General features: G+C 39.9%; 1 protein-coding gene across 2 annotated transcripts in view; it reads right to left on the bottom strand.

Annotated features, from left to right (window-relative positions):
* Positions 1-44: 44 nt before the first annotated feature.
* LOC127067240 (carbonic anhydrase-related protein 10) overlaps positions 45-14,617 on the bottom strand; it is a 16,673-nt gene continuing 2,100 nt past the window's right edge. The window contains exons 2-11 of one of the 2 annotated variants that reach the window (XM_051001956.1): positions 11,394-11,462; positions 10,802-10,917; positions 10,054-10,104; positions 8,180-8,508; positions 6,619-6,714; positions 6,255-6,321; positions 3,469-3,623; positions 2,257-2,385; positions 1,895-1,943; positions 45-1,667 (exon numbers count right to left, since the gene is read on the bottom strand). In XM_051001956.1, the coding sequence (XP_050857913.1) occupies positions 1,651-1,667; positions 1,895-1,943; positions 2,257-2,385; positions 3,469-3,623; positions 6,255-6,321; positions 6,619-6,714; positions 8,180-8,508; positions 10,054-10,104; positions 10,802-10,865 (957 nt within the window). In that variant the 5' untranslated portion in view covers positions 10,866-10,917; positions 11,394-11,462 and the 3' untranslated portion in view covers positions 45-1,650. The remainder of the gene's footprint in view (positions 1,668-1,894; positions 1,944-2,256; positions 2,386-3,468; positions 3,624-6,254; positions 6,322-6,618; positions 6,715-8,179; positions 8,509-10,053; positions 10,105-10,801; positions 10,918-11,393; positions 11,463-14,617) is intronic. The other variant, XM_051001955.1, reaches the window with a different exon arrangement.

Genomic DNA, 14,617 nt, shown 5'->3' with positions numbered 1-14,617 from the left:
CTTTTTTCTTTTTCTTTTCTTTTTTTTTTTTTGACACAAGGATCTTGCGCTTTTTCAAAGATTTTATTACAAGAATATAGTATAAACTTTCGTTCGATAAGTACGCACACCATAGCGCACGAATTTTTATACATATAATCGCATCTCTCTCTCTCTCTCTCTCTCGCTCTCTCTCTCTCTCTCGCTCTCTCTCTCGCTCTCTCTCTCTCTCTCTTTCACCCACTCACATTCCCGCGCAGAGGCCACGATAGTCATAGCTTCATATATAATTTTGTTATTTTTTTTCTTTTTTTTCTTCTGAATTTTTTGTTATCTTTTTTCTCCCATCTTTTTCTCTTCTCTCTCTCCCTCTCCCTCCCTCTCTCTCTCTCTCTCTCTCTCCCCCCCCCCATATCTCTCTTATTTTCTCTATCTCTGTCTCTTTTCTCTCGATAGTTTACGGTATATGTATAATAATATATTTTTTTATGATCTTTTACCTTATATCGCGCGTCTATTGTATTAGCTATAGGTAATATCTGTTTGTGTGTTACTCTTTTTATTTTTTTTCTTCTTTTTTGTCTTTTTTATTTTTTGTCCTTTTTTTTTTCTTTACTGGAAACATACTTGGCAAATTCACGTCTAATAAGTACAACGAAGCATTTTTATAATTGGTTTTTTTTTTCTTGTTTTCTCATTCCTCTTCCTTCCTGTATATACTATATATATATATCTCCTTCTTTTTATAATCCTCGAGCACAAAAGAGCTGCGCTCGTTTACTTCACCGTGGTCATGGTTTTCGTTCCATCATCGGTCGCCCATCAGCTTCGACGCCCTGAAACACGTCTCCGTCCGTCGTGCGTTTCAGCGCGTGCTTGCGTGCTTTTTGCGTGCGTACGTACGTGCGTGCGTGCGACACGTCTCTCACACTTTCATTCTCGCTATCTCACTCATTCTCATTCTCACTCTCTCTCTCTCTCTTTCTCTCTCTCTTTTTCTTTATCTATCTCTTTCACGCACTTATACGCGCACATACACACATGCACGTGCTTTCTATCTATCTTTCTTTCTTTCTTTCTTTCTTTCTTTCTTTCTTTCTTTCTTTCTTTCTTTCTTACTTTCTTACTTTCTTTCTTTCTTTCTTACTTACTTACTTACTTACTTACTTACTTACTTACTTACTTACTTACTTACTTACTTACTTTTCTTTCTTTTTCTTACTCGTACTCGCTTGCATTCATACGCACATTCATACATCCATCCATCCACCCACCCACCCACCCACCCACACACACACACACACATACACGCGCACACTTACACACACACTCTCGTTCTTTCTTCTCTGCGAGGACCACCGTCGCACGCGTGCAATTGATATGTCAATGGTTTCTTTCACAGCGAAGTTCCAGCTCGTCCGAGGGAAAGCGTAGTTTTTCTTTAACTTTTCTTATCTTTCTCTCTTCCTCCGTTCCTCTCTTTCTCTCTCTTTCTTTCTCTTTCTCGCTCTCACGTTCTCTCGATTGCTTCCTTGCTCGCTCGCTCGCTCGCTCGCTTGCTTCCTTGCTTGCTTGCTTGCTTTCTTTCTTTTTTTCTTTCTATATTTCCTTCCTTCTTTTAAAACGCATGACGTCGATCACCGTACTGCGTGTTGCTTAAAGCTCTCAGGGTTATTTCCAGCTGTTGGCTGAAAAAGATATGGACGAAGGGAAGCCGTCAGATATTGTTTGTCGATACTCCTAACAAATTTTGTTAATCGAACGGTCTTAAAGTGTAAATGTAACTTCATACCCGAAAATAATCTTTTACTTATTATTTATTTATTTTCTTTTCCTTTACTTTTCTTCTGCTTTCTTTTTGCGAGTGCTATTAATAATAAAATGTTACATTTACACAGTGGGACCATTAGCTTACCTTTGTAGTACAGATCCCTGTTCATCGTTGGACAATTTTTATGCCCTTGCTGAAAACAGAAACAAAAGTAAAAAAAAGAAAAGGCAAAAAATAAAAAAAGAAGAAGAGAGAGAATAAAGAGAAAGTGAGAAAAAAGTGGTCGAATGAATGAATATTAATCGATCGAAGTGTAGGAAAGGGAAAGAAGAGGAGGAGGGAGGAAGAGAGAGGGAGGGTGGGAAAAAAGGAAAAACTCAAAACAAAAAAACGCACAGACACACACAGAGATACACACACACATAACAAGAAGATAGAGAAATTATCAATGAACGTACGAATGAATGAATAAGGGAAGAGAAGCTCGATAGAAATTATTCGTATACCTGCACGCTAAAATCGATGTTGGTACGAATTGGACGATGGTGGAGCGGTTGAATCGGTCTAATGTTGTTCCCCAGCTTCGCATTCGGATGTTTCATGTCACCCTGATACAACTGCCGCAGGGCATGGAGCTGCGATCACACGTGAAATCGGAAATGTGAAACCGTCTCTACTGGGGAGTCCCCGTTAAATGTGCTTTCGCTAGATCGATCCGCGTTTATCAATGCGTGCAGGAAAATTTAGTATATAGATGATAGATTCGTTCGCGCTTTTAAATTCTCGTAGCTAGAGAGAGAGAGAGAGAGATAGAGAGAGAGAGAGAGAGAGAGAGAGAGAGAGAGAGAGAGAGATTTTTCAAACGCGTATCCGGAACACGACGGTATTATTGGGAAAAACGTGCACACAAAAAGGCAGCGAAGTATTTGTTTCCCGGTGACGCTTTCGATGGATATCTTTTTCTATCTCTCTCTCTCTCTCTCTCTCTCTCTCTCTCTCTCTCTGTTTCTCTCTGTTTTTCTTTGTCTCTTCCTTTCTCTCTCTCTCTCTCTCTCTCTCGCTCTCTATGGAAAAGTGATTAACGATACTTTTACTTCGTTTGCGATGGAAATACTTATTTTCCATCTCGATTGCGTTCGTTTCGCCGGAAATGACGGGAGTTTAAAAAATCATTGGTGAAGAGAGGATCTGTAGTATTTTAGCAATTGCGCGCGCGTATATATATATATATATATATATATATATATATATATATACACATGAATACATACACACATAGATAGATATACGTGTGTATGGTAATCAACGAGAACGAACGAAAAATCGATCTCTCGACCAAGTAATTTGCTACCTTCTGTCTTTCTCTCTCTCCCTCTCTTTCTCTCTTTCTATCTCTACCTTTCTCTTCCTCCCTGTGTTCCCAGATACGAAGACGAAAATTACAGGGAAATCGAGAGAAAGAGAGAGGGAAAATACGAGTTTCCACGTCCCCGAATTTGACTATAGCAATCGATTTGGGAAGGAGAAACGACAGAATGGTCGATCGACTTGTACCGTCCTCTCTCTCTCTCTCTCCCTCTCTCTCAGAGGAAAAGACAGAGGGAAATAGAGATAGTGATAGGGATAGAGATAGAGGCAAAGAGGGAGAGAGAGAGAGAGAGAAAGAGAAATAGATAGAGAGACTATCGTAAATCGTAGACTATGCATGCGATTCTCACCTGCTGCTTCGTAATATATATCGGCTTGTTCAGTATTATCCACGTCGTGGTCTCATGGCAGGCTGGCATCGTGGTTGAACCATCGTACGTCATGTAATGCTTCGTGTCCGGTAGGAGATCGCGCACGACGAAATGTGTAATTTCCACGGCCTGCCCTGTGCAATTCGTTCGGTCGATAACGTCAAACATGCCACGTACGCAACACACCTACAACCTAACGGATTAGTATCGACATACCGAATACAGACTTGCATTCTGTTACACCCGTTATGCATGTGTCTGTGTATTTATATATATATATATATATATATATATATATATATATATACACATACACATATATATACGTATATTTGTTATATATGTGTATGTTTGTATTTGTGTATATATATATATATATGCATGTATATGTACATATCGAGCCCTTTCTCTCTCTCTCTCTTTCTCTCTCTCTTTCTCTCTCTCTCACATTCTCTCATCCATTCTCACATACATAGATACATTCTCTTCCCCCTCTATTTCTCCCACACTCACATCCGATCGAATATCTCTCCTTCCGACGAACGGACACGAAGAAAGCGTTTCGAATGGAAATCAAATGGCTTTCAAAGCGCTACAGGACGCGCCAATCGATTCTTTATGCTCCCTCGTTTCGTTGCCTTTTCTTTTGTTCTACATATACGTATATATGTATGTGTCAATGTATATGTGTATGTTATTTTCCCCCTCATATTTGCGAGTATAGGTAGTAGAATACGCATAGAAGTATTATTCTTGTACGCGTTTATTTATGGTAAAATGGACGTCTCTTTCTCTCTGTTTCTCTCTCTCTCTCTCTCTTTTCTTTATTTCATCCTCCATTTCTTTCTTTCTCCCTTGTCTTCTTTCTTTTGTCTCCTTCGAAATTGAACAATTTACGAAAGAGATAGATACGAAAAATCTTTCTCGCGAGCGATTTCTCTCGTGGACTTTGAACGTCCCTTGCGAATCCCCATTTCTTCTTCTTCTTCTTCTTCTTTTCTCTTTTCGTCTCCTACTTCTATTTCTACTTCTTCTACTTCTTCTTCTTTCTTCTTCTTCCTCTTTTCTGTCGCGACAAAAATATGAAGACGAATTTAAACTTGGAGACACAGAATTATAGGACGTGTAACGTTGAAATAGTTCGAGGCAATAAGGGAAGAGTTTTGCCGAGCTTCACGTTCTTTCCTATTCTCGAACAAACGTGATAAGAGTAGGGAAAAAAAACACAGTAGTTTTCCCTTCGAGCCATCTTCTATACATATACACATACACACACACATATATATATATATATTATATATATAAATATATATATAAATATATATAGGTACGCGTGCCTTATTTCTCGACAATTTAAAAAACCTGACGCGTCGCGCTCGTTTATCTCGTTGCGGGCTTACATTTAATATAAATACGTGTTCGCGCGCGACGCTATCGTAAAACATTAACAAAGAGAACGAACGTGTGCGCACTCTTACTCTTCTCCGGCAATATACATTAACGTGGAACAAGTTTACCGTTAAATAAATGAAATGGATTTTGATGTCTCCCTCTTTTTCGCGCTTTTCAAAGAGGGTGGGGGGAGAGAGAGAGAGAGAAAGAGAGAAAGTGGAAATAAAAAGCGTTTTCGAGAGCAGAGCTTGTCGTGCTCGGTACCATATAACTTCTGTCTAAAACGGCTTTTTCCGTATCTCCATCAGAAACAGAGAAATTCGCACGAGAGAATTTCAATAGGACATCCTGCAAGTTCTACTCGTGTATACGTATACGTATGTGCGAGTACGTGTGAATGACCCCGCCCATCCTCATAGATACACGTGGGTGGTGTGTGTGGCTGTATATGTTCGAGTTAGAAAGAGAGAGAGAGAGAGAGTGAGAGAATGAGAGAGAGAGTGTGTGCTCGAGTACCACAGTAGTATAAGTCAATTATTTCTTTTGACGAGAATCGCCAAAGTTCGGCTGAAAGTTTAATGGAAAAATCTGGCCAAAGTTTAAAATGACGTGGAACGACCAATGACGGCCGAACTGAATTATATTATTATTATTATTATTATTATTATTATTATTATTATTATCATTGTTGTTGTTGTTGTTGTTGTTGTTATTATTATTTTAATCCACTTATGTTTTTTTTTGCCTTTTTTATTATTTTTTCCTTTTTTCCGATTTTGGCCTTTTAACCGTTCTATAAACGAAATTAATATCTCTTACTTACTTCTATGCAGTATATTGGCCTGTGTACTAACTTTTAGGAATTAGGACATGGTTGTGAGTATTTTAAGTACGCGAAAGTTATCTACGTTAACCGTATAAAAAATTGGTTTTCTCTCTCTCTCTCTCTCTCTTTCCCTTTTTTTTGTTTGTTCGATAAAAAATAGTATAATTTTTCATTGATTACACGAGAAATAATAAGTTTTACTTTCGAGCTTGTATTATTATCAAAATCGAATATATATATATATACGTATATATATATAAACATAAATAAATACTATATACGTATGAGAGTGATTGAATTTAATTATAATAGAAATATAAAAGTAAAAGTAAATTTCGAGCACGTTTTTTCAGGTTAAAGTATTTCATCAAGTTTTAATCGATATTTGTCCGTTCTCTCGATTACGTTTTATTAACGTAACATAAAGTATACGAATAAAGAGAGAGAGAAAGAAAGAGAAAGAAAAAGAGAAAGAGAGAAAGAGAACAGACGCGCGATCTAATCACGCGTATCCGTAATTCCTTACGCGTCCTCAGCGTCTTCTCACCTCCATATTTGATTTGATCCAGTTGTTGGGTAAACGTTCTCAGTTGTGGGTTCGACAGATCTCCTACCTGAAAGACAACCGAGAGGTGTCTATCACGTATCGCATATTCTGATCACAGCTTCTCCATCTCCTCTCCCTTTCATTCTCTCGATGTCTCTGCTTACTCCCTTTCCTCTTGTCAGGCGACTATTAATAAGCGTCGACAACGAGAACGAGAGAGACAGAGAGAGAAAGAGAGAGAGAGAGAGAGAGAGAGAGAGAGAGAGAAAGGGAAAAAGAGAGAGAGAAAGAGAGAAAGAGAGAGGAAGAGATATAAAGATAGAGAGATAGATGAAGAGAAGAAAAAGAAAGATTAAACATGTACCTGAAGTAAAAGGGAGACTGCAACGATCCCTTGTGCTCTGTGCAAGGCATCCGAGAAATTGTTGTAAAGCTGGGAATTAAATCCGAATATTTGGAGCTATAACGAGAAAAAAAAAGAAAGGAAAAAGAGATATTTATATAAATATATATATATATATCTATCTACACATACATATATATATATATATATGTACACACACATTATATAAGGAAAGAATGAAACAGTAAGAATAGAGAAGAAATACAATATAAGAATGAAGATAATAAAAAAGGAATCCCTGGTATTTCGAGGATAAGAATAGAAAAAGCTTGTTTCGGAATACGGGAATACTCGTGCCGCTGAAAAGGTCGCAAAGGCACTCCTTTATTTCGAACGGGATCGCTAATCCAATTAATTTAATCGAACCGTATCGTACCGTTGAAGGAATACATAGGCGAGAGAAAGAGAAGGAGAAAGAGACAACGGCCTTTATTGCCCTCAGACACGAGACACGTTGCTTTCGACGATTTTGCTTTGCTACCTAAGAACCGTCTAATAAGCGGAAATGTCGCCTTCGGTAAAAGCTCAAATAATAAAGAGACGAAAAAAAAATATGTTGTCCGACGAAATACGATCGATTCGATACCCGTGATCCGTGCTCGAGTGTCGATAAACGCGACGTCGATAAAGCATCTTCTTCGAGCATCCTTTCCTTTTATTATTATTTTTTTTTTTTTTTGTTATTTTTTCTATTTTTCTTTTTCCTTTCAAGTAGCATTTTTTCTCCCTCTTAATCGCGTATACCCTATCTTCACGAAAACTTTTTAATCGACGCGTTATTAACGTAAACGAATAATATTATTAATCAGAATTCTGACGCAAAGAAAATTTCTATTATAATATTATCGACATTCATCGAAATCCTTTCGACGAAATTTTTTTCCGCGAACATTGTTTGCCCATCATCAGGATTTCCTTTAATAATTGATTTATCTACTCGATTCTCGTTGTTAGCATTTAACGAGGCAAATAGACGTCTTTAATCTTTACTGATCGTAAAAGCAAAATAAAAACGACGAATCATTTATTTAAACGGGAATATTTCCTTAACCCGAATATTATCGACCATTTAAAGAGAAATAATTTAACGATACGATCCACCTTATCGAATCGGTTTCAATGCACGTAATATTACATTCGTTGTAGATTTTAATTAAGAGCTCGTTTTTAAACGGTTCGATTCTCTGTCGGAAAATGGAGAACGGAGAACGGAAAAATGATATCAAGGTCGCGAGTCTTGGGATCGTAGTCGTCGTTATCGTCATCCTTGTCGTCGTCGTCGTCGTCGTGGTCGTCGTCGATGGTGATGGTCGTATCCGAAGGCGATAATTAGTCGTACATACCCTATCGATATATGTACGTATATATATATATATATATATATGTTTCTATGTAGACACACGTAGATCTAGCGATGGTGGAAGATGGGGAAATCGAACGTGCTTTCGACCTATTGGCACGAGATAGTTAGATGGATCGTTAAGCGAATAATACAATGAATCGAATACGGTAAACTACCCACCTCAGCGGGAAACGCGTGTCCATCGATAGTGTGCTCGCTACCAATGTGGTCCTCCAAGCCGAAATGCAAGTGAATCTCGTGGAACTGGTAGCGATAGCTGAGGGGCCCACCGGATATATTGACAGGATGGCGGGTATCGTTTTCGACCGCGAATACCACACTGTGACCGGTGTTTGCCAGGACTCCACCGACTTTGTGCTTGTCGAGGTGTAACGGCTGTAAGTTCGGGTCGAAGAGAAGTCTGTTCGGCTCCAAGTTAACCGGTGATTGTCGTCTCCCTTTGTTACAGAGCCACCAATCCGGATTGATGAGGCCCCAGAAGGCAGGACCTTTGAATATTGCATCACAATTAAACGTCTTACGTCTATTACTTCTCTTATATTATTTTCTTCTGTTCCTCCATCGATCCATCGTACTCCTCTATTTTTCTTTCGACAGGATCCATCTGAACGTTCATATTCCTAAAGGAGTTGCTCCGTTCGTTCCAAAAAGATTGACGTAAATATTATAAATATTCTCGATATTTTACAACGATAAATAATTTTCGAGTGTCTAGATTTAAACGTACGAGATCGATCTCCGAACTCGATTTTTAGACTGAGAGAGAGAGAGAGAGAGAGAGAGAGAGAACTTCGTCTATCGGCCTCTCGATGAAAAGCTGAACGAGGAAGGGTGTTTCGCGAGAGAAATTTATATCGCCGTCGCGATTAGAATCTACGTCGAATCTCGACTGTGAAATATGTTCTTACATTTATTTCGATGCTCTTTCGATATCTCTCTTTCCCTCCCTCTTTCTCCCACCCTTCTCTCTCTCTCTCTTTCGTCCACCAAAACGGAAATTACGTTCCATGCCTTCGGACGATTTTCTCATGGAAGAAAGCTACCACTCGATGTATTCTTGGATTCGATCGAATTTCTTCTTGACGAGGGACGTAGGACGAAGGAGGGGACTAGATCGGTCAGGAATGGGTTGCTTCTAGAAAGGGACGCAAAAAAAAATTACAAGAAAGTATAATAAATGTTGTCGCGTAAAAAAACTAGACGGTTTATATCTATATTTATAGATTTAAGATCTTTTTCTTTCTCTTTCCGTTCGGTCGAACGAAGAAGACGGTAAAAGATCTTATGTTGCTCCCGTGAAATCTATAAGTCAGACTTATCCCTTCTTGGTCATCCACGAACCGCACACAGCTCTTACTCGTACGGTCATCCCTCTGGAGACTGATTCGACGAGCACGATTTAAAACTTGGACAGAGTTTATCTCTAAAAGCCCGGCGACGGTCGGTAGGTATATAGGTATCCATGGAATTTATCATTCGAGCGTGTTCCAATTTTGAAGTCGCTACGAAGGGTGAAAAAAAGGATAAAAAAGAAAAAAAGAAGAGAGAGAGAGAGAGAGAGAAAAAATAGAGGGAACACGACGAACCCTTCGTGACGTCCTGTAATTACTTTTTTTTACCTTTTAGCGAAACGCGAACTCTACTTTAACAGAGAGAGAGAGAGAGAGAGAGAGAGATCGAACAAACGAACGAATGCAAAAGAGCAAAAGAGAGAGAGAGAGAAAAGAATGAAAGGAAGAAGGGCGAATATTAAGCGAGTTTACCGAACGTCCGAGAGCGAACATTACGCAGATCGAATGGCGAAAAAAAAAGCTCGATGCGGCGTTTACGTTCTCCGCGTGCTCGGTAAACCCGCGGACGTTTGAAAAATTTACTACGGATTCTATTTAATTGTTTCACTATCGAGGAATAGTCTTCGCTCGAGATTCGACTGCTCTATTCGAACTAGAAATAAAAAAAAGGGGGAGAAAAATAAAAGAGAAAAAAAAAGAAGAGAGGAGAAGAACTAAACTAGAAAAATAATATCGACTCACCTGAAATACCGTCGTACGTCCACCATTCCTCCCAGCTGACTGGTTTGGACTCTGAAAAATAGATGTAATTTGCCAAGATCTACATATTATCATTTCTATTATCTACTTTTATATATATTTATATACATACGAACGTATATACGTACGTACTAATATTTGGATATCGTTCTATGTTAGATGGTTAATAAATTAGATTGAAAAAAAGAATCAGAAGAGAGAAATTATTATGAAAACTGATATCCGGTGGAGACAAAATCGACGAGCTTGTTAAACGTGACCGGACGTTCACCGAATGTGTAATTAAGTATCTATTTTCTATTGGAGAAAGAGGGAAAGAGAAAGTAAGAGAGAGAGAGAGAGAGAGAAAGAGGGAGAGAGAATAACAGCGAGATAGAATAATTATAAATCTTTCGCAATATGATAAGGTCACAGAACATGACGTAGGGTTTTTAATAAAAAATTCATTAAATATCGTATATCGAATAGAAGGATCTCTCTCCGTTTTGCTCGGAATTAACACAGCCGTGTATTTACGTAACTACCTGTCGTTTTACTTCTCGCCATCTCAAATAAATCAGATTTAACTTACGTTAATACGGTTCGTTAGAGTTCAGGAACGATATCCAAACATAGCGAGTAAGGGTAAATATTCGAGGGCTCATAAATAAGACGTGTCTTGAAGAGCCGATAAAAGTTCGTGGAATACAGCGAGTTTCGTGACTCGTTAGTATTAATAATTAACGATTACCTTGTATCAGAACGACGACGAACACTCCCCAGACACCGAGGAAGATGGTACCGAAAGGAGCCATCCCTTGCGTTGTTCAGTTTTCGTCAATTCAACATCATTCGGAGGATCAGGTTCTGTTGGGGAAGAAAAAGAGAAAGAGATGAAATGAAGTGATCGAAGGAAGAAGTTTAAAGAACGAAAAATCGTAAGAGAGAGAGAGAGAGAGAGAGAGAGAGAGAGAGAGAAAGAGAGAAAGCTGGATGTGCTCGCGTGTCCCGTTCCACGTGTCTCTACGTCGTTCGAGAAAGTTTCGTGCGGGGCTTCAAGTTCAAGCTTGGTTCGAGGTCGGACAGGGTGCCAACGGTGGTGAATGTAAGTCAACCGGCCTTTCCCTTGCATTCTAACTTTCTAAATCGTGGAGAACTTCGCAAATACCTCGATAAGAATAACCACGTTGAGAAGACCGGGACTCCGTTCGTGCGGGTATGTGAGAGAAACGATATAGAGAGAGAGAGAGAGAGAGAGAGAGAGAGAGAGAGAGAGATTCAGAAGCAAAGTTAGGTGAACGTCTTCGATTTGACTGGAATCCCTTAGAAGAAATCTTACTTACGTTTATCCCTAAAGCTTCCTGTGTTTCTTCGGATAGTAGAAATCTCGTCGTCGCGGCACCGATAAAAATCTTACGACGGAAGGAAAAAGTGGGAGACGAAAAATTATTCGAAGAAAAAAATTGGAAAAATGTTTAAAAAAAAAAAAAAGAGAAAAGAGAAAAAAGATCTTTCTATCCTTTCCATTTTTTCTCCTTTTTCTCTGTCTCTCTTTTCTTTTTTTTCGCGAGAACGACGATGACGAGAAGAAAGTGAGAGTCCAGTGACCTTGATATCATCGAAGGAAAAGAAAGAGTTAAAATCTTTGCGTTGACTTAAAACACGAGCGAAACAATTCCGTGACTCCGTAGCCTCGAGCATTTTTCCTTCCTCGGCGTCGGCGTTTATCGTTTCGCAAAGGAAAAGAGAGAGAACTCGAGCATCGTTTTTCCATCGAAATATTATTTCGAATAACGATCTTTCCTTCACTCTGGAATAATCCTTCGTTAGTACGGCGAAAGTCCGGGTAACGAAAGCGCGATGCTTTCGGCTGAATAGAAGGAAATTCAATACGAACTTTTTCCCCTTTTCTTTCCTTTCCTTTCCTTTCCTTTCCGCTTCTTTTCTTTTCTTTTCCCTTCTTTTCTCTTCTCTTCTCTTCTCTTCTCTTCTCTTCTCTTCTCTTCTCTTCTCATCTTTTCTTTTCCTTTCTTTTCATTTCTTTCCTCATTCTTTTATTTTTTTTCACGATAGCCTCGTTAGACCAAAAGCGTGCGCCACGCACTCGACGGCTTTCGCGCTCCGTTGCACTAGCTACGTCTGAGATCTTTCGTTCTCTCTACGTTTCATCCTCGAGATGAGAGAGAGAGAGAGAGAGGGAGAAAGGGTGGAAAGACCATTTCAATGGGGCTACGTCTCTAACGTAAGCATACGACAACGACGAGTCTCTCTTTCCCACTCTCTCTCTCTCTCTTTCTCTGTCTCTCTCTTTTTCGAGTGGCTAACTATGCTACAACGTTCGAGTTAAAACAAACTCGCGATCGCAAGAGATTCTCTTTGTGTGAGAGAGTCTCTGAATTTGTTTTACGAGAAAAAGAAAGAGAGAGAGAGAGAGAGAGAGAGAGAGAGGGAGAAGCAGAGTGAGTGCTTTGTCAGAATGCAATCAATTTTCTTCGCTCTTATCAACGAGCAATACTATCCACGTACAACAAAGAAAACACGTATACGGAAGAATCGAGGAAGAGTTTCGATTGTCTCAAGACGAATCAAGGGAAAAAGAATGTCGAGAAAGATAGAAGTAAGTACGTCGTCGTCGTCGTCGTTGCTGTCGGAGTCGTAGTCGTAGTCGTAGTCGACAAGAAATAAAAGATAAATCTGCAGTCATCGCTGTCGGATTCGTCGCTTAAAAAGGGGGCGGGGTTCGAGTGTTACCCCCACTTTTAGCCATTCTAGAGTCCACTCCACCCCGTTCCACGAGGTGCACTCGAAGCGGTGTATTCTTAGGTCAGGAAAACTCAAGTAGGCTCGCTTCGGAAGTCGATCGATCGATGAGATCTTGTGTCGCCTCTTCTACTTCATCTCTCTCCCTCTCTCTCTTACTTTCTTTTCTTTTTGGTATCATTCGACGGAGAAGTCTCCGGCGTAGTCACGAACGAAGTAACGTCAGATACACACAAGGAAAATCTTTGCTAGAGGATAAGGAAAGGTAAGAGAAAATAAGAGCCCTTCTACGTCTCGTTGTACAACCGGAGTGCAATGACTCGACTCGAGACTCCACTCGCCGTTTCCGTTTTACACCAGAGCCATAAGAGAGTAGGGACTTTGGCTGATAAGCAATTTGCTCGAACCCTCCTCCCTTTTAGCTCTTACCAAGAAAGCGATTCTCACAGTGGCAGACACCGAATTCGAAAATTTGCCTACGCGGACTTCCCTCGATGGGAAATCGGACGGACGGCAGTTAAGGGGTAAGCCGATGATCCGTAGAGAAGGGCGAGCACGACTCGAGACTAGGAAGGCTCGAGCGTTCCCACGAACAATAACGGGGGAACGATCCTACTGCGGAGTAATGGTTAATAGGCGAGATATATTTCCTTCTAGATACCTAATCCTCCGAACTATGTAGATTCGCTCCAATTCGACCGAGGAGATTTTAGTTCGAGGACAAGTATCAAAGTCCCTATTGAGTATTTGTTGCTTCCTCGATGATATGCTTGATCGCTCAAGTATCCCGAGCTTATTCGATCTATCCGATTAGATTAGCCCTTTTATAGCTCTAAAAAGATCTAATCTAGTGAAAATCAAGTTGCTGGCTTTTATCGTGACTATCACAGTTGTGTGTATGTGTGTATGTACATACATACATACATACATACATACATACATACATACATACATACATACATACATACATACACATATATATATAATATCTAAACGACTTCTCGGCTGGAAGATCTTAAAACGATTACCACGGAAGATCCGAGCTGTAATAACCCAAACGGTTATAACATTGGAATAGGTACCTGTAGGTCAGTAAAATTAGAACTTTGAAACTATCTTTCGAAGGTCGATCGATCGATCGTATCTTTCTCTACGCGCTTTACCCATCTCTCTGATATATTTTGGAAAGAGAGAGAGGGATAAGAAAGATACATTTTAGAAACGTTTGGAGCAGCAGGAGCAAGTAGGACGACCTCCCCTTTTGAGGATCCTTCGACGAAACCTCTTCGTCGTCCAACGAGGAGGAAGAAGAGGCTACGCGTGCGATCGATTCGGAGAAACGAGAAAGGAAGGAAGGAAGGAAGTTCCTTGCGTTCTCTTCACGCGACGGTACTTCGTCCGAGATGCGGATGAGAAGTAGAAAAACATGGAATTAGAAAGAAGACGAAGAGAAACAGAATGGATGATAGATAGGAGAAAATAAACGTGTCTGTTGGTAGTGACGCACGCGCGTACCCACATTGTCTCTCGTTCTCTTTCTCTCGTTCACGAAAAAAAACGCGGTCACACGAGGTAGAAAAGAAAGAGAGAGAGAGAGAGAGAGAGAGGGAGGGAAAAGATGAGAAAAAGAGTGAGAAAGACGACGTCGTTTAGGCGATCGGGCTGATTTTGTGAAAGTTAACGTACAGTAGAAAGTGACGGCGATGGGTCAGATGAGTGGCTGACCTGTCATCGAGTCGCACTCCTTTCTAGTCTAGAAAAAATATCCTCCCTCTCCCTCACCCTCCTTCTTTCTCTCTCTCTCTCT

This window comes from Vespula vulgaris, chromosome 10, assembly GCF_905475345.1.
Source record: "Vespula vulgaris chromosome 10, iyVesVulg1.1, whole genome shotgun sequence".
NCBI classification, from domain to species: domain Eukaryota; kingdom Metazoa; phylum Arthropoda; class Insecta; order Hymenoptera; family Vespidae; genus Vespula; species Vespula vulgaris.
This window is presented reverse-complemented; position numbering and strand designations above follow the sequence as displayed.